We start from the raw sequence: 19,544 nt of genomic DNA on the forward strand, positions 1-19,544 counted from the left end.
GAAAGATACAGAATTGTATAATTAATGATGTTCCTTCATTCCCCAACCCCTCCATCTCGCTCTGAAATGTTCAGTTAAACATCTAGTCTCATTTCTATTTCAAATAATGTTAACAGGGATCTAAATGTATTGCCATACCACCTCACAGGCAAGTGGTGTGTGTTTGGGTGGTCATGGCTGGAGTGAGATACAGGTTGCCACCACACTGGCTTGCTAGTGTGACTGGTTCTGCCTATCCAGCCTTCTAGGGCCATTGTTCGTTACACAGCTTCATCACACCAAAACCACCACAGTAAAGACTGGGTAGAAAACTGCCAAAAAAAAAAAAATTAATGCACTTCAGATCTCACTTCAAACCTGGTAAAGATTCCTTCACATTTGCCCTGGGACAGGACTGTTGAGTTCACATCCGTTCCACAGCAGATCAACCTAAGAGAGCTGTGCAAGACAAACCCTGAACTATAGGTTCTACTACAGACTGTATGGCATTGTTAGATGGGAGGGAGAAGATGAATTATAAGCCACAGAAGTCACTGCTTATGTTGGGAAGTGCAGACATTGTAACGTGGTTGTCCTAGTAGCTATGGAATACCTGTAGGTGACAATTCATCCTTATCCAGTTGTTATTGTGGACAGAAAACAACTTGATCAAAGCACCGTAAATATTTAGAACAGTCTGTCCCTATGCCTCATTAATTTAAAAAAACACCACACAACTTTATCTGATGATAGGAGTTAAACTCTTTATTCCATTCAGAGGCATCTGGCAAGTAGAGCTGCATTGGGGGGCACATTACAGATGAAAAATGATCCATACCTTGTGGATATTGAAATCATTTACAGCATTTACTTTCTAGCTATTCCCAAATACTCCAAATTACCAATTCTCAATTGAAAAGAAAAACATGAATTACCATATTAAGTCTAGAAATTTAAGAGAGATGACAGTATTTAAATCAGCAGATGTAAATGCAGCGCCTATCTGTAAAGTAATTTTTTATGGAAAATAATGAAGTCAAATCCTTCTCAAATGTTAAGAAAGGAACATCAGACTGACTTAAGCCTCAACAAAATTTAAAATGCTATGTACTTTTCATACTTCAGTAATTTTAAATTCATTGTAAGAAAAAAAATTATCCTAAAGGCTAGATGAAGGTCACTGTCAAAAAAGGAAAAGAAACTCATTTTTCTTTGCTAAAACTACAACATAAGTTTGTGGTTTTTAAACCAATTAGTAAAGAAGAGATGCAGGAAAAACACTTCAGACCATTTTCAAAATTACCTAATCTGTACAACAATGATCTTTGGGAAAATTATCTAGTCTATGTAGTAATGCCTCTATCTCAACATGAACCTAAGAGGTAGATAACAAAATGATGAAACAAATGTTTTTTGCTCGCTGTGCCCCTCAAATCAGTGCAGCATGGTGATTCTGATCATCTCATGCACAAAAAAACATCACAAAAAAGGTTCAGAGGTAATAGCATGGCTCTGTCGACCACACACACACAGGCGCGCACGCGCACACACACACACACAGCAGTCTTTATGCACCATGTGTTGCCACATTTTTTTTTTCTTAAACTGAGGTAGACTGAAGTTTATTGTAGAAACTTGAATGTGTCACTATTACCACAATCATCATTCAAATTACATTTGGAAATTATAAAATTTGGTAACTTTCCTGTTATCCCTGCCTTTTGACATTTTTTGTTCTTCTCTAATGGTTGGTTGCAGAACGTGCATAAATCCTGCTGCATCTATTATAAGCCAGGCTAGAGAGGTTGTTGTTTTGTTTTCTTGTAATCATTTTTAAAACCTTCAAAGTGGCTTAGTGTGGCCCATAACAGCGGCTGGATATGTAAACTTAGCCTTTCATTATCTTTCAATGTGATCAAACACTGTTTGACCTTCCCCCATCGTGGTAACTGAAAGCAGTATGATGTGATCTGCAGACAGCAGAGACCATCCTGGCCTCAAATATGCTCTAGCAGATCAAGTGTTCTATCAAACTGAAGATGAAGCTTGCTCTTTGAACAAAATGGCAAAGTCCAAATGGGCTGCAAATGGTTAAATGTAGCATTATTAGGTAGTGATGGTCAAAGGCACAAAGGGTTCATGCATTCAATCAAGTAGCACAAAAAAAAAAATTCAGCCTCTTGCAGCCTTCTAAATTTTTCCCCCAACCCCAGCCTCTTGCCATCACTTCCTTGTCCTGTTCCCAAAAAAGTACCGTCACAAACTTTTTCATCCCATCTTAAAAGAAAACTAAACGGCATTGCTGCTATCAGAATGTTGGCATCATTCACTATCTTTTGAACATTCACTGAATTTTTTTTTTAAACAAATGATGGTGTTGAAGCCCTCAGGAAATCTGAGGCTGTGTTTTTTTTACCCACCTTACTCCCATCAGCCAGCAGCTAGAAGTGCTCTACTATATTTTTCCCCGATAAGTCTGTAGTACTCCTGGCTGGTGGCTGATCAAATTTTAATTTTTTTTAAAAAAATAAAATGCTCAAGAACTATTAGCTTTATAAAGTATACAAAATACCAAAAAAAAAAAAGCAAAAAAGGAACAATTTCTCATTGAGGTACTAAATGCCTGAGGTAGTTTAGTAAAATGCATATTTATCTTTTTATGCCCTGGCCAACACCATTCAACACTTCCCTTAGGTTATTCATGGCAGTGTTATGTAAAAATGCAACCAAATTATTTTTAAAAAATGCCACTTGTTTCAACATTGGGACTAACACTTAAACTCTTGTCAATACCCTTGCTCTAACCCAAGCCCACCCACAATCCCACCCTCCAAACGTGTTTCTTCTTTTACAACTGGACCTATAAGAGCAATGCCTTTTCTTTTTTTTTTTTGTTGGTTTTTTCTTTTCTTTTTTTTTTTAACCAGTGAACTCAGAAGAGAAAGCTTCATTAAACCAAGTTCTAAAATTGTTGGGGAATAATAAGAACAATAAAAAAGACTAACGAGTTTATGTTAAATTGTGAGAATAGAACAAAAGGGAAGTGAAGGGGTCCTTATTTTAAAGCTGGGTTTCAAAAGTTTGAGAGAGCCTAAAGAATACATTCTCAGAGACAGCGTTCAACGGTTGCCTGGTCCTCGAACAGGTGATTGGCTTGGTGGATCTTCTGCATAACTTCAACAGGTGCTCACCACCCGTCTCTCTGTCGCACAGTCTGTCTTTGGTCTGGCATCTGTCTCTGATGGGCCATTTCCTAAACCTTTATTTTCGTCTCGGCTGAGGCTGTCCGCTTTGCAATGTTTTTTGCTGTTGCTGCTGCCTTCTTACCTGAGCCAGTATTTCCTGAATTTTTCTCTGAGCAAGCTGAAGGACACAAAGAAGAAAAAACAGCCCATCATGATGCCATGCTGCAGTGACTGCTGTTTACAACCAACAATAGATGCTACTGGCATTAAGAAAATATGCAATGACCAATGATTACTTGTTAGTTAAAATACACCTGGGTTATCCTGATGTACAACTTAAAATTTAATTCTTCTTTTTCCACCTACCACAACTACCTGCCATGGTCAATTTTCACATCTGTAATATAGAAAGCATGAGCATAGGAAGATGACTACCCATGTTAAGACTGAATCTACAGGCTACCTTCATTTTACTCCTCTGGAGATACTAATGTTTTATAAGAACCACTGTTTTAATAGTGTACAAATTTTTTATACACCAGGGAATCCAGAAGGTCAGACTTACATAATTTCCCAGCCCCCTCCCATCCCATCTCCTTTCTGAAATACAAGTCACCTGTAGCAAAATATCAAAAGCAATTGGTCTGAGTTAAGACTTAAGCGAGGGAAGGAATCTTGTGATCCTTTTCTTTATGATATTAAATCAACAGATTGGGCAATGTATACAAATTGCATATCTGGGGCCAGTTCTTGCCAAATACCATGATATCGCCTGTGTCTTAATTCCTTCTGAATTTCAGTCCAATCACAACTTGGGTTTTCTTTTGCTTTGAAAGTTTTAGCAGTGCCAGAGCCAACATATATTGACAGAAGAATTTAAAGAGATTGTTTTACATATGTAACCACGCAGATTTATTATTATAAATCTCTCACAGGCATGAGTAAAGTTTATTGCAGCAAGACAAGCAGAGGAGCCTGGCAAGCAGTGCTTTCTGTATCCCAAGTAAAAATCTTCCACCCCTTGGTTCCTTCCAAAATCTTCCACCACATGGTTATAAAAGAAAGAACATGGAAACATCAAGCTAATACAGAAGATCATTTCAGTCCTCCTACCTGGCATGCATAGAAGTGACCAGTTATTTTCACAACCACCTGATCATTTTCATCAGGTGTCTGGTCACGAGGGACTACAACTTCTGCACTTGTCAAGTTTTGAAGCTCATTTACCTATAAATAGAGACCAGAAGTCAGAAAGTCTTAAACTAACAAATATTCCACAACAACCAAGCCTCAAAGATACTGCCCACAGAAACATCTTTCTCTTAAGTTACACTTAAAAAACACCCCTCACTAACACAAAGCATCTTTATGCAGCAGTGTGCATTCTGCAAGATGAGCCTCTTGTGTCTCAACATAAATTAGCACCAAGTTCTCTGGATTTGTAGAAGTGTTTTAAAGACTAAATACAACACACAGAAGGTGTTAAATACATGACTTTAAAAAAGCAAATAGATGCCACAGTGTTTACAGTTGAGTTTAAAAGTGTAAGGTCAGAAAACTCATATAATGTAGCAAGAAGAAAAATGCCAAAGTATTTATATGCTTTGCCTCGAAAAACCTCCACAAGATGGAGAACTTCAAACAGAACAATGAGAAGTTCTATTTGTTCAAATTATTTTCAGTAGCTTATTGGCTTCTATAGTGTTAAGTACAGGTAAGGTTAAAGCCTTTGTCCCATTTACACTCATTTTATTTTAGAAATGCACAGCATTATTTTATTAAAAATGTTTTAGATGAACAGCTTCTCAGACGTGTTTGTCCTTAAACCTCTTACCACTGCAAGTAATGGAAGCGGCCACATTGTCTTCTGACACTGAACTTAAAGACCTCATTGTACTCAAGGATGGACACACAAGACTGAACCATTTCTTTGCAAATATCACCTAGCTCCTGACTAATAACCATATGAAAATACTAGAGCACCAGCACCTTTTCATGAGTGAAAAATTTCAGCGACGTTATTCTATACAATAAACTAAGCCTAAGAAATGCCATCAATTAAACTGAAACAAAAGTAGACACAGGGGTTTTTGTACTACTGAGGTCTGAACATGTCTTAATTTTCTACCACTTGTTTAGAAATTATGTTTTCACTCAGTTTTGGACAGCAAAATCTTGCACATAAGCCAAAGTTCACAAAAGCAGATCTTGAATGGGAACGTATTCATTCTAAATGGAAGAACTACATTTCTACTAATAAAAGCCCTGCAGATCTGACTGGGGCTATCGATTTTCGTTAGACTATTTATTCCTTTTTTTCCCTGCCTTTTTTTAGATAAAAGAAATCATTCTGAGATTGGCTTCTTTTGAATCCACACTAGAAGAAAGGAAAGCCTAACAAGTACAGCTAAGGAAATAGCTCCTGCTTTAATGTAATGTCAAAGGATTAGCTAAAAGTTTAAGCCTTATGTATATATATATATATATATATGTGTATGTGTACACTGAAGTAAGAAACGTAACTGAGCAATATTAAAAGTTTTATTTCAGCTACTTACTGTTTTGCCTCCTTTACCAATAACTCTACCAGCAGCATAGGATGGCACTTTTATATGAGCCTCAAGTTTCACTTCTTCTTTAGGTCCAAAGAAATTTTCTTCTTTAAGTTTTCCATAGATTCTCCCTTGAGCCTGCAAAAACGCTTTCAGTTAGACAATGTGCTTATTGGGATCTAGTAAACGTCAAGAAATTCCACAGAAAGGTTTTCAGTACGCAATCCTGACACAGTGTTTTCCCTAATAAATACATTATTTTTCTAAAAGAAGTTATTGTACCAAACTAGGAAGCACCACTGTCCAGCTTTAAAGACTGCATGACAAACCAGGGAATCAAACAACATTTTAAAAGGAATCATTATTCTGCTATTCAGTAGAAATATTGCTTTTAAAAGAAACTATTGCATTTCTGTAGAGGTAAAGAGTGGTAGAGAGAGCAACTGTCTAGCTGAAGCTTTTTTATTGCACCCAGAAGCACAGAATGCAATTAATTGACTCAGTAACCCATTCTTTTAAGGATGCTAAACAAAAAAAGCCACAACACCCCCAGCAAGTCATGGGATAAAGACTCCAATTAGCACAAACAGCTTGCTTTTACAATCCATTACAACATATTGTTTAAAAATAAATAAACCTGAACTTGCTCAATTTTCTAAAGTGAAAAATCTATCTGCCTAGATCTAAATAGTACCACAGGAACAGTATTACACCAACCAGCACATAGTTCCTTTTTCTCAGAAACACAGAAGTGCCAGGTAAAAAGAAGAATGTCCATCAAGACTAAGCTTGTAAATCTTGCTGATTTTTAAATGTATTTATTTCCTTATTCCCTGCCATTCATGAGTAAGTTCTTGAGAAATGGTAACCAGATCTTCTTCTGTGCTTCAAAAGAACACACATTACTGCTGAATTATAAAGCAAGGTGGGATGTGGACTTTTAAAGGGTTGTAGATGTTCTTCCAACATCCCAAATCTTTCAGCTCTTGAAAAGTCTTTAAGGCCACAGCTGCTTCACAGCAAAATGGCAGCTGAAGTACGCTGTCTACACGAGATTCCACTTCGCTTGCACATCCCCAATCCAAGGCAATGCACTGTTCCCTGAATATTGGTGTAATGGATATGCCTAATCTCTAGGGAGCACTGCACCAGAGGCTGTAAACACTGGCATGTTCTCTTCCCATTGCCTTGATAATAACTAGCCCTGCAACATCCTCAGGCTACTGCAGCTGAGGAAGAAGGGGCGCAGCTGTTGTGGCCACCGCAGACACAAATCAGACAGCAGAGCACAATGTACTAAGGAAAGGAAGCCAAACTCAGCCTCTAAGATGATGCTGACTCTCCAAGAGCTGGTTACTCACCTGAGCAGCAGCTATTCCCTCTTCAAGTTGTTGAGCACCAGTTTACATTCCTGGTGCCCAAAAGAACAATAGCCTACCCTCAAAGAGAAAGAACACCCTTTTTAAACAGAGCTTAAGGAGAGCTCTAATGAGGCTTGGTCCTGACCATAAGGCATGCTTCAGGTTAGCAGTGGCAATAAAAGGAAGGACTGAGCTCTGCCTCTGCCCATCTTAGTCAAGGGGGCATTGCTCAAAGAGTAGTTAAAAGACTTACAAGGGCTGGAGCTGAAGGAAGCCCCAAGAGATAACCCCTCTCCTTCACAAGACCAGCATACTCAGGAGCATTGACTGTGCTAGTACACTGATCCACCTTTGCAAACAAAAGCCCAGGTGTAGAGAAGTGATTGATTGATGCCATTTTAGTCTTACATATGGGGTGCAGAAAAGGGAGACTTTTCTCCTTGCATGATCCAGGTTGGAGAGAAGAGCTGCCAGAAGAACTCTAATTAGTGAGGAAGCCTGAAGACAAGCCTTTGCCTACATAAAAAGTCAAGTTAAGGGATGTCCTTCAGCATGCTACTCCCAGAGCGTAAGTCCACTGCTATCTGATGAAAAGAAAGGGTAGCCAGTATCTGACTTCGTGCTGATCCCAGATCACAAGAGTACCCCATATGTAAAATATGCCACGAGGCCAAGCCCACATGCACACAAAAAACATCATGGAGGCAGACCTTCAAAGTTACCTGCCTTGATACTTTTCCAAAAATCCTAAAGGCATTAATGAAATTGATTCTAGATACTTCTGAAGTTTGTGCACCTCTTTCTTGCAAAATTACGAAGTCAAAAATAAGAAGATGCAAGAGAACAATGCCCGGACATAAACTCTCAGTGACTTTCTGTATTCTCTGGGCCTTATCTGTGATGAGGCCAGGCTGCTTCACTGAGCTGTTTGCATCACTCCTAGCCTGGCCAACTTCTTTTGGGGTAAGAAGGCTACACTAGAACTCAATTTAAACAAAAATGAGATAATCAGGTTGACTATCAACCTGTAGTTGTAGTGGAAATACAATTAGAAATCTTGCATTTATCCACAGAGCTATCCAAAAAGCATTTTCCATTGGGCACACAACAGCAACCTGGGAAGACTCAATCTCTCATCTTGTCAGCTTTATTATTTCAATTAAGCACATGAAACTGTTGCACATATTAAGGCAAAATGGAAAGACTGAACTAAATGGTGCTTGCAGATAAAAGGAAAAATCAGGAATGTAATATGGCCATATTTTTTGCTAGACTTGATTCCTACTTACATGAAACTCCCAGTTTTCAGATGATCAGAATGTGGCTTCTTATAGTACTGTATTACTCATATTCTTATGAGACACTTTTCAGCAAAATGAAAGCAAAACCCCAGTGTTTACTAAAATTCAGAATAAAGCACGCTTGGAACCAAGTGTTTTATTTTCAATATCGTACCTCATGGTCCAAAGGCCACTACAGATTAACAAGTTTTTATATGTTGTACCTTGAACTGAGCTTCTGGAGGTCCAGTGATGATAACCATTCTCAGCTTAGCATCTGGTCCTTCAGCAGGGGCAATCTGGAATGGATAAACATAGCTTTTGGTAGCTGTCTTTTGAAGGAATAGTTTAAAGCCACCTCCTCCCCATTTCGGTCTCACATTCTGTTCAAGAGTGAAAAATTATTCGTTACAGCAGCAACATCACACTTCAGTCATGACGGGTTTATTCTCTTTAAAGTGCATTAATGAGCCATAATGTAATATGGAGAAACTGGGTAAACCATAAGCAAATTTACTTCTGAAAATTAAAGACATAGCTATTCATCCACATATGGCAGAATCCCACATGCCATTTTCATGTGGCTGTGAGTGATATAAGACATGTAGCCTTCAAAAAGATAAACATGGTTAATAAACTGAGATTCTCATCCCTACTCATTAGCTTGAATGACTTTTGCTCATTAGCAAAATGTTGCATTCATCACCCTGAGAACAGAAGATCACTTTACTGTTGTAACTAATCGGATCCAAAACATTCCTCTATACTGGACAATGAGTTCACAGTTTCCAAGAGGTTTGTATCTACAGACATGTGTGACCCAAATAAAAATTAAGCTCCACCAGAGCTGAGACAGAGATGCCTGTAGGGTCTTTAGCAGTTCATGTCACCACAACAGTAAAATTTCTGTGGGTGTTGTTCTCAGACTCCAGTGGCATTAAATAATTCAAACTAGCCTCTGACATTCCAAATGAATCTTTTGTTTATCACAACTGACATTTCCATTGTTGCATCTAGTATTACATAGCTGTTTATTGAATGAGCAATATATTAAACACTACAGAATTTCATCTCAGCTGTTGGCATAGGGATGTTATTCATATTTAACAGCTGTAGTTTATTTCAGACAAATTACCAGTCACCATGCATCATTTTCACTAAAGAATTTTGCTAAGGGAAGTTTATAAAATTATTCATATTGTACCCTAAGATGGAGAAGGCATTACATCATTACATTAGATATGGTTTGCATATCTATTTTTCATAATTTCTGCATTCCAATTGGATATATCTAAAAATACACTAATTTTACAGCAGTACATTTTTATGACATGACGTTGTGGTAAGACCAAGCACAGACTAAATCCATTCATTCTTTGGAACACAAGTATTTTAAAGGGTCAAAATTTCAAGGCACATTTAGAGGCAACTGACTGAACAGAGCTCAGCCTGAATTGTCATTCATGAAAAGTGGACACTGTAGTTTTTCTTTCAGTCACGTCATGTTTTTCTTAGTGAGCACCAGCACCTTTACTGAAATTTGAAGAAAAATATTTTCTATCAAGCCTTCATTATATTTTACATGTGTTCAAATGTTCTGGGACATATCCTGCTTTGCTTTTATCTTAGAATGTCCTGTTCTCAGAAGCTGGGGTAAAACATGGCTGAAGGCTGTGAAAGAAACACATATCAACTAACATTTCAGTTTCTGAAGGGGTAACCTAAGAGTCTTCTGTGTTAATTTTGTCATCTGGTCTTGGAAGAAGTAGTTATATACATACAAATAGTATAGAAGTGGTGAATTTAACTTTGGAAATTAAATAATTTTACATTCCTAACCAGAAAACAACCAATCTTCCATATGCCAAGCCACAAGCTGACAACTTCATACTCCCAAAACCTGTAAGGGTCATCCTTCCATCACGAAAGGCTACTCTGGATAGAATTTATAACTAGGGAGATGACAATGTGTTCCCAACTGTAGTACAGGATGGGCAGACAACAGCCCAGAAGTCTCTGCCTGGCTCTTTTACTGAACAATTGAGTCTGCTGGAGTCCCACACTGAGCCTGCATTGCCAAGCAATGACCACCAGCACAAAGACACAACCTGAGCTCATCAACAGCCACATGCACCTCTGAATTGACAGCCTGAACACGGCAGCCCTGTACAGAACCCCTGGCACCTGCAGTTTTAGTCTTACTTCGTAGCTAAAGAATTGCATCAGATCTACAAAGCTCAGCATGAGCACAATGAAGATGTATGGGGATGTAAAACGTTTTCAGCTGTAACAAGCTACAGCACAACTCAAAACAAGTGTTATGCACAGAGACATACTTCCTCCACAGAGTATGATTACTGCAGCTTGGCAAGTTAAAAGTTACTCAGGCAGCACTCCCTCCAACTCTTAGCTAAAAGCACAGACTCCTTGATTCACAATGTATTATTTTGCTCCAAAGTTATGACAAAGGGCAGGTGGTCAACACGAGGGAAGTTCAGGAGCTTTGAATAATTTACCAACTGTCATATTTAATGCTTTCATATAGAACCAAGCATAGTGCTCCATATTGTTCTGCCAGATTACAGATGATGTTTTTATTTTAATTGATAAGCATACATGCAACTCCCCAATTTAGCAAGCATACCCTGTATCTGTATAGTTTTGCTAAGACTTAATCCCATTTTCACAAAAATTTCTTTATTTTATCGCTACTAAAGGAACAAAAGACCAGAACTTCGGAAAACTTTTAACTGAATTTCAATTAATACAGAACTGTTAAATGCATTGGGTAGAGAGGTGCCAGCCAGTAGAGGAAGCCTGAGGCCACTGTTAGCCAGGTGCATGAGAAACATTGGAAACTCCCTTTCCACTAAATTGTCTTTCAAGGACCAACTGAAGAACTAGTTTGGACGGGTTCTTGGAGGTCCAGGTTGTTTCACATTTCTCTCTCCACCTAGCAGTACCTTCCATACACTGCTTAAGCTTTAGATACAAGCTGTGGGAATGGAGAGGGAAAGAGGAAATCCATGTGATATATTACACCTCCATGCAAGACAGATTTGATAAAGAAAAATCTGCACATCTCACTGTCTTCTATTCCATTTTCCTCCTAAAAATATGATTATTAGTGCTCAAGTAACATAAACCATCTGGGTAGTATAACAACTATTTAATATACTGCTCAAGAAAAGGATGGAACTGGGCAGCGTATCAGTTGGTTGACTGATCAGCATTCAGCAAACCACACACAAGACTCATTCATCAGGATTCCCCAATTACTTTGCTCTGCACACTTAGATGAACACCTTCCAAGCCAAGCCCGCCTCACTGCCTTCACCAAGCTCAACTCAACTCGTGCTCCTCTGCCCCTGGACTTCTGGCAGCTCCCTGCCATAGCACTTGCTATACAGGCCACATCTCCTGAGCAAAAACAAAGAGCTGAGAAGAAAATCTTTGCTTTACCTGTGCAGGAAAATGTCAATCTAACAGCACATATAGCTAAACACTGTACTTTTAATTATTTATTTTTTATTTAGGCCAAAACATTATTTTTACAGCACAGAATAGGAGAATAGCCTAATTAAAAGAAAAAAATGCTCAGCTGTTTAGAGAGGATACATGTGGTTACAATGGCATCAGTAGCAGAAAGCCAAGGCCTTCCTACAACTGCGACTGGTACCAACCCCTAACAACACTCAAGATGGATTTCACCAAGAGGTCAACCTCTGCAAAACATCTTGAACATGAAATGTCAATACACAAACAGCTGGATGTTAAACCTGGGTAACAAGGTAAACATGATGTTAAAGAACTGACTGACCCCAGGAGCTTGGAGCACATGGATGATGCTAAAACGTGAACACTTCAGCGTGGAGCCATCTGAGCTTGACAGCCCAGACTGATCCATCTGGAACAGAGCAGGCAGAGCAGTAGGAAACTTCACCTGTGCTGCTGTTTTTAGAAGGGGAATTTACCTCACCGATTTTCACTGTACCGAAAGAAGAAAGCCTTTAAGCACTGCATCATTAAGACGCAAGTCTGTTTCTAAGAAATCGAGACCACCAAAGTAGTTTTCTTTGCAGCTTATATTTCACACCTCAGGAGACGTTTGAAAACATGCTTCTAATTATCTTGTCTTAAGGAAGATTAAAAGATGATTTATAAACAAATGTACCATTTATCACATCACATTCTAAGCACGGAGTTGGGGAGGATGTTCACGAAAGCACGGCTTGTGCAAACTTGCTAGAAGTGTCATGTAGAATAGACAAAGTTATAGTCAGTGTAATAATACCTTAATAGATGCGCCTGCAAAACGAGAAAGTTGTTTGATGTGCTGTCCCTGCTTGCCAATAATAGCTCCAACTGCCAAGGCTGGGATGAACAGATGAACAGTCTCAGACTCAGGCTGTTGCTGTGGGGAAGAAGGAAAAATGCAGTGAATGTTTTTGAACATTATGAATCAGACTGACAAGAAAACGGGTATGGAACAGGCATGCATGGAAATGAGGGGGAAATCTTATTTCCCCCTGTGATGTCTGAATATTAAGGGTCTGGCTTTTTCTGGGAATCACAGAATTCACAGAACATGATATACAGTTTGAGCCAAAAGAGGATTCTTTCATCTTGTATAAAATACTCATAATTTTAATGCTTAGAGCTTTAAAAAACAATTGAGGTGTTGCTTCTTTGCAAGGCTTTCGCTCTTACCTGTTGCTGTCTGAATTCTCTTCCACATGCAAGACTCTGCAGGTGAGGCTACTACAAGCAGAGGGGCTACAGACTGACTAGGCAAGCTTTATAGTTTTCCTAGTTACATTTTTAATTTTAGATTGTGCTGAGTGCCACGAAAAGCCTCAGAGTTACATATATGCTACAATTTCCTTTGTGTGGGAGTGATCTGGAATGATAGCCAGCTTGAAATCTGCCAGTGATTCCTCCTGTGTAACATTATGCAACAGTTGGAGCCTTGGCAGCAGTCCTCACGCAGGCTAGTAAATTAAACACCACATTAGGAGTTCTTAAAAGCAAGAGGACCCTACCACTGCACCCACTGGGTATCAGGCATCACTGCATCTTCCTATTGCTTTCAAGCAGACATCCCAGCTGGAAAGCACAACATAATACTCGAGATCCTCTCTACAGGCTGCATAGCCATGATCAAGCAGCAGGGTTACATATGCCACAGTAAATCATAACTATTTTAGCAGCCTCAGAAGAGCCTGTCTCAGATTAACGAGTATGGACTATGCTACCACTAATCCATCTACTTATGTCAGGGTTACCTCTTAAAATCATTTCACACAAACCTTTCTTTGAACTAGGAGGTATTTAAGACATTACATCTCCTCTTTTAAAGCATTTCTTCCTCTGTGTAGCCCTCTTATTTATTTTCAAAATCTGTTTTGCTCATCCTCAACAAGACAAAAGCCAACAAGCCCTTTTTGTGCCAAGGTCTTTTAAGACAACGCAGACGTTCTCATCCTTGCTTTCTCAGTGCCCCAGTGCAGACCAGCACCAAGCACCAGCAAACAGTGCACATGGGACCAACCACACTCATCTAGCTCTGCTCGCTTGTATATTTTGGTAGGGATACAGACCCAGGTACAGAAGCTCACCAAAGCAGCTTTTTCCATGACATTTTTGAAAAAAAACACGCTATATTCAACACAAAGCAAAAAGCAGCTGCAATCCTAACAACACTATCTCCCACTTAAAGTTTCAGTAACTTCTTTCAACTGGAAGTGAAGCCCCACTGCATTAACCATAAACTAATCAGAACAAAATGCTTGTTTCCAAGTTCTACCACTTCATTTTTGGTAAACACAAGTCAACTGTAACCTCAGGGGAAACAAATTCCAGGCACAGCTCCATGTACCAGGTGAAGAAACCCCAAAATAGGATATTGAAAATAGAAACACATTCTGCCAGTCGCTTCAGGTGATTACAACAGTTGCACAATTTACCCTGTGTTTTCACACTTACAAGGTATTAGGATTCACAGTCATTTCATGCTGGTTTAAGTCCCTGTTTTCCCTGGACGCAGCCCTCCACACCCAGCCTCCCCACTGTCCTGTGTGTTTTGTGGCCAGCAGGATTGCAGATTCAGACGATTTTTAAGACGGGCAGTGTGTTCCTGACCTGAATAACCAGAGAGCCACACAAGCAGCAGTCAGGATCAAGGGAGGAAGAAACAACAATTAGGTCAGGGAATGGGAAAAGGTGGGAGCACCCCTTCTAATCTGCCTACAGATCAGTTTAAAATGATCTCAAAACTACACCCTAGAACTACATATTTGTAGTGAAAGATATCAGTCACTTCAGTATATATGTTAAAAAGACTTTCCAGAAGATTACTCATTTTCTCCTCCTATTACAAACATCCTGAGTGTTGTCATACTAAGTCCTTTTACATGTTCACTGGGAATCCAGCAAGATTTCCAGTAATTTGGAAATGCTACTGTAGGTACTTGCTCAATCTTACCACTTCAGAGAACTATGTCTAAATGGTTACAAGTTCATGAGGCATTTGTTTTTTTCCAGTTCTGTTGCAAGAACCTATACTAACTGCACCGGGTGTAGAAGCAACCCCTCATTCCAATCCAGACATCTTAGTCACCTCACTTCCTCACTCATCTCCTTGTGCCCAACCTTCAGTTGTCCACACATGCTTCAGCTCCTGCAAGTCCACTGCTGAAGTTCTCCCTTCCACATGCAACTCCAGCCACCCTCTTCCAGCTAAACTTTGAGCTAACACACACAGACCTTCCAGCTAGTTTGCACAACAGTGCTGCAAATCAAACGTGTAACTTGACTTGGGTTTCAAGAATTTAAGCAGCTTCTACCTAAACCCACCTCCAGACACATTTCTGTACCATGGAAACAAATCAAACTTCATTATTTTTGTTTGCATATATTTCCTTCCTTCCCTCTGTTGCCCATCTGTCTGCAGCACAGTTTCCCCCTCTTCTTCCCAAAGCTTAATTTCAGGGCACGTTCCTTACTAGATTCAACTTACCACTGAAATTCTTTTCTACTGCCTCACCCTTAAACATGAAACATGGGCAAAGGCAACGAAAGACAGAAGATGCACATGTGCCTTTCTAACTGTACAGTCAGCTCACTGTAGCATTCTTCCCCCATCCCTCCTTTTGACTTGTTGATACATTTCAACTTCTCTTTTTCCTAAAGGATTTTGTTATTTTTTATGTGACTGAGGATCTTTAACATTAAACTTGTATTTTGGTGTAATAGTGATATATGTTTACTAAAGAACAGCAGAGAATGTGGTGATACTGAAATGTTCATATACTCATTTTTCAAATTCTTGTCTGGAGAAGCACATTGGCACACATGTATAACCAAATTCATCTCCAGCATAACATGATACCGGATTTAGAAAAATCATATCCATTTCTTTACCCACACTGATTTTTAACCACTAGAAAAAACCCACTGTATATCTTTCTTTTTTCTTCTGGCAGAAACCAAGTCTAGCTAAAGCTAGAGCATCATAACACCAAGTTCAAATTATTTTCCATCCACCTCCTTACCCACAATAATTTTTAAATTCTTTTGTATTTACTGGAAGACTATCCTGCAAAAGAAACACATCCAAATATAATGCAATGACTGTACCGCCCATCAATCTTACAGATGCTTCTGGGGATCTTAGAATGGAAGAAAATCAGCTATAATTTAATCTTACCCATGCCATGCCACATAAGTCAGAGAGCTTTCCAGGAACTCCTAGCATGAGTTATATCAGAAATAGATTCCTAGATCTTAAACATATGTTAGAAGCACTAAATTTAGGGAACTGATTTCCCACTCTGTGAAATCTGAGCTTTAATGTTCACTGCCTTAACAAAGCCAAGCTTGTTTAAACATATACTTAAAATTTAAAAACTAAAATATACATGTGTATGTATTTTTAACAACAGTAAGGTCTCCTGTACAATTTTCTCCTCTTCTCCATTCACTTTATTTTCCCCCACACATAAGAAAATATTTTATTCAAATCCAGCCCAACCCTGGGAACTGACAGAAACGTGGAAAGAAAATCTTCTAAAAGTAGTAACTTAGCTTCACCAAATATAGTCCATACATCCACCCTAATTTGCAAGTAACCACATCCAGTATCTGTGATGCACAGATCACCTCTTCTGCCCCACCAATATTTGCGATATGAACTCATGAGTAGTCCACCCTAACCAGAAAAGTTTGTCTTGTGTAGCTGTGGCACACAGATGACACTGCAGTGTTCACACAGATGGAAAATCTAGGTTGTTTTGGGGTAGGTTGGTTTTTTTGTGGTTTTGTTTCGGGATTTTTAATTCCAAGAAGAGTTCCAGAAACAGAGATTTTTTAGATATAAGAAACAGATTCTTCGAGAGCATGGAGACAAGAAACAATTAATTCAGTTCATTAACAGCTAATAATACTTGCTTTGTTTCTACAAAAATCAGTCTGCTTCAGTCACAAAACAGGCTTGATAAGGAATTTTTGTCTATATCCAGAATATTTAACTAATGAAAACAATTTTAAATGCTGGTTTTGTTCATTAATTAGATTCCAATTTCCATCCAAATGTTGCCTGATGAAAATCAGAAGTTAAAAATTAATCAAGCAAATAAGAAAAGCACCACTCATCATTTTTTAAGAGAAAATGGAAAAAAAATACATTAAGCAAAGCAAATGGCAAACTGCATATTTGTATAAATACAAAGACATATTCACTCTGTTAGCTAAGAGTAGCTGTGGTGGTACAGAATACACACTAAGGCTTTTAGAAAGGTAACCAAAGTACACATGTAAAATTTGATAAGTCAACTTAAATCAGATTTCGTGCTTGCTCATTTAAATCACAATTGAAAACAGTGACCTAATGCAGAGATGTAAATCAATCTACCCCACTGGATGACACTAAGCAACTGCTGCTGCACACCATTGGCTCTAATATTTTGCACTAGTCCAACTCTTTTTCCTGGAGCAGCTTGGATACACCTCCTTCCATACCTCCTGCAAGTCCCTGAGCACCAGCCATCTGTCCCTAGCCTAACAGTCCATGCCAACTATTTTTTTTATTTTTAATTTTTCCTTTCAATTGCCACCACCTCCATCCATCTAAGATCTAGATTAATCTGTTCCTAAATCCTGTCACCCCTCTCTGCTTCCCCATTACACTGGGCTCACCTGGAGCCCCTGCACTTCAGGTAGCATCATGATGATCCTCTTCATTCCAACCAGACCCTGCAGCCCTACAGAAGATTTTCCCAGGCCAATCATTTCTCTGCTGCCAACCCTAGCACATTGTATTTAACTCTTAGCAAACCGCCTTAGCACAGCCATCATCTCTTGGTTTCCAGAACCTCAGCAGGAGTGAGGTTCTTCTCCTCCTTGGGATATTGCCACATGTCCTTCAGCACAAGGGCTATTGCTTCACACCAGAGCTAGAAGCTGAGGACTCCCACTCAAGAAAATTTGCAGGTTCACTCTTCTTTCTGCAACTCTTGCTTGCAGGGTTAGAAAGATCTGTAGAGACCAACTGCCCCTAGGGTAAGGTTATTATAACATTTCTCTTCCAACTCCTGATGCATCAGTCCTACAAACTGCCCCAAAATCACACAGAAGGAGAGCTTTCTCCCTTACCTGATAGATCGTCAGAAGAAAAATCATTCCTTCTCATCTCACACTTGGGTAATAGCCAAAGCACGGCCAGGCAAGGATGAAAACTCAGAAAAAGAAAGCTATGATCCTCCAGGTAGACAGTGATAGGTAAAAAAGTAGGTCCCAACTACTCAAGCTGGGGGAGTGGACATTCTATTTGGGGAATGGTATTTAAAAAAAACTGAACCAAAAAACCAAAAACAAACCACAAGACAAAACAACTAACAATACACAAAAAAACCAAAGGAGTTTTGCCTCCTCAGTTCTTCCCTCCTCTTTTGCTTTCAGCTGATGCTCCTGCTAGGTCAGTCCACAGCTCCCTCAATCAGCATGAGTGTGTGATCCCACCCACTGCAGAGCTCGTAAGGGGGCACTTTTGTTATTTATAAAGTTCATTTGAGAATTAATCTCTGTCTTTTTCTGCAAGCCTGCCAACAGTACAAAATTTTTCCAGTCGTGCGTTCAAGTGCGTCCATAGATCCCTTGCTCCACCAAACACATGTGGTTGGTAAATCCATGGCAACATTTGGGATAAGGCTATAAATCTTTTTAAAAATATTGTTCCCGCTGAAGTAAATACAATTTTTATGCCAGACATCAATGGGAGCAGAATCAGATCTTTGCTAGCGTCTAAGCCTGTTACGTTTCATGTTGCCAATTAATTACTTTAGGATGAGACACTTATTTTAAGTCACAAAGTCACATTAGCCATTTCTAGTCAGAATCAGGTTTTTTAAGTTGTGAGGGAAATAATTTAAAACCATTTTAAGACTGCATTGAGACGTCTCAGACAACATTTGTCTACCATCTAGCCTAGTGGGCTACTGATGTGTTTTGGGGTTTTTTAATAATAAACAAATCCACTTTGTGAAGTAAACATATACAGACAGTAGGTAACAGCATTAAAAAGCTCTCTTTTGCCATTCTCCCCCTTCCCAACCACCATGATCACCATCACCAAGACAAGGCAGACTTACAGATAATTTAGTCTTCAGAATACCCTGAGTTTTGTCAGAAAGTGAGGTATCATTTTATTCAAACCCTGTACCAGACACAAAGCCAAAATTTAAACCATGTTTTTGCAATGCAGTCTGAAGAATTAGTCTGGCCTACAGCTATATTAAATGTTCTTATTTAGTAATAAAGACTTGCAGCAACAGGAAACCAGCATTAAGCCAAGTATCCTTGAAGACATCTAGTAGGATTCAATGCATTAATAAGAAATAAGCTTTAGATAATGGTGAAAGAAATCCTACTGCATTCATTTTCCAATACTAATGCTATAAATTTAAGCCTCTGTTGGAAACAAGAGGCTCATTAAGGACAACTTAAAGTCTTAGTAGATAGGTCTAACATGGTTCACAGTTTTACAACATCCTTGCAAATACCTTGAGTCACCATCTTGTACATCAGCTGAAGTGGTGCTGCCAGTGTAGATCATCAAACCATAGCCTGAGCTCCCCCACCCTCCAAGATTCTGGATTTATTTCGACCAGACTGAAGTCCATGCTGCAAGTC

General features: G+C 39.0%; 1 protein-coding gene across 2 annotated transcripts in view; it reads right to left on the bottom strand.

Moving 5' to 3' along the window:
• Positions 1 to 723: 723 nt before the first annotated feature.
• The window catches only part of IGF2BP3 (insulin like growth factor 2 mRNA binding protein 3), a 115,489-nt gene continuing 96,668 nt past the window's right edge, over positions 724 to 19,544 (bottom strand). For both annotated transcript variants that reach the window (XM_017823909.1, XM_017823908.1), the window contains 5 exons: positions 12,652 to 12,771; positions 8,582 to 8,656; positions 5,723 to 5,854; positions 4,278 to 4,391; positions 724 to 3,342 (listed from right to left, as the gene is read on the bottom strand). In XM_017823909.1, the coding sequence (XP_017679398.1) occupies positions 3,241 to 3,342; positions 4,278 to 4,391; positions 5,723 to 5,854; positions 8,582 to 8,656; positions 12,652 to 12,771 (543 nt within the window). In that variant the 3' untranslated portion in view covers positions 724 to 3,240. The remainder of the gene's footprint in view (positions 3,343 to 4,277; positions 4,392 to 5,722; positions 5,855 to 8,581; positions 8,657 to 12,651; positions 12,772 to 19,544) is intronic.

This window comes from Lepidothrix coronata, unplaced genomic scaffold (genome assembly GCF_001604755.1).
Source record: "Lepidothrix coronata isolate B3197 unplaced genomic scaffold, Lepidothrix_coronata-1.0 Scaffold106, whole genome shotgun sequence".
Taxonomy (NCBI): domain Eukaryota; kingdom Metazoa; phylum Chordata; class Aves; order Passeriformes; family Pipridae; genus Lepidothrix; species Lepidothrix coronata.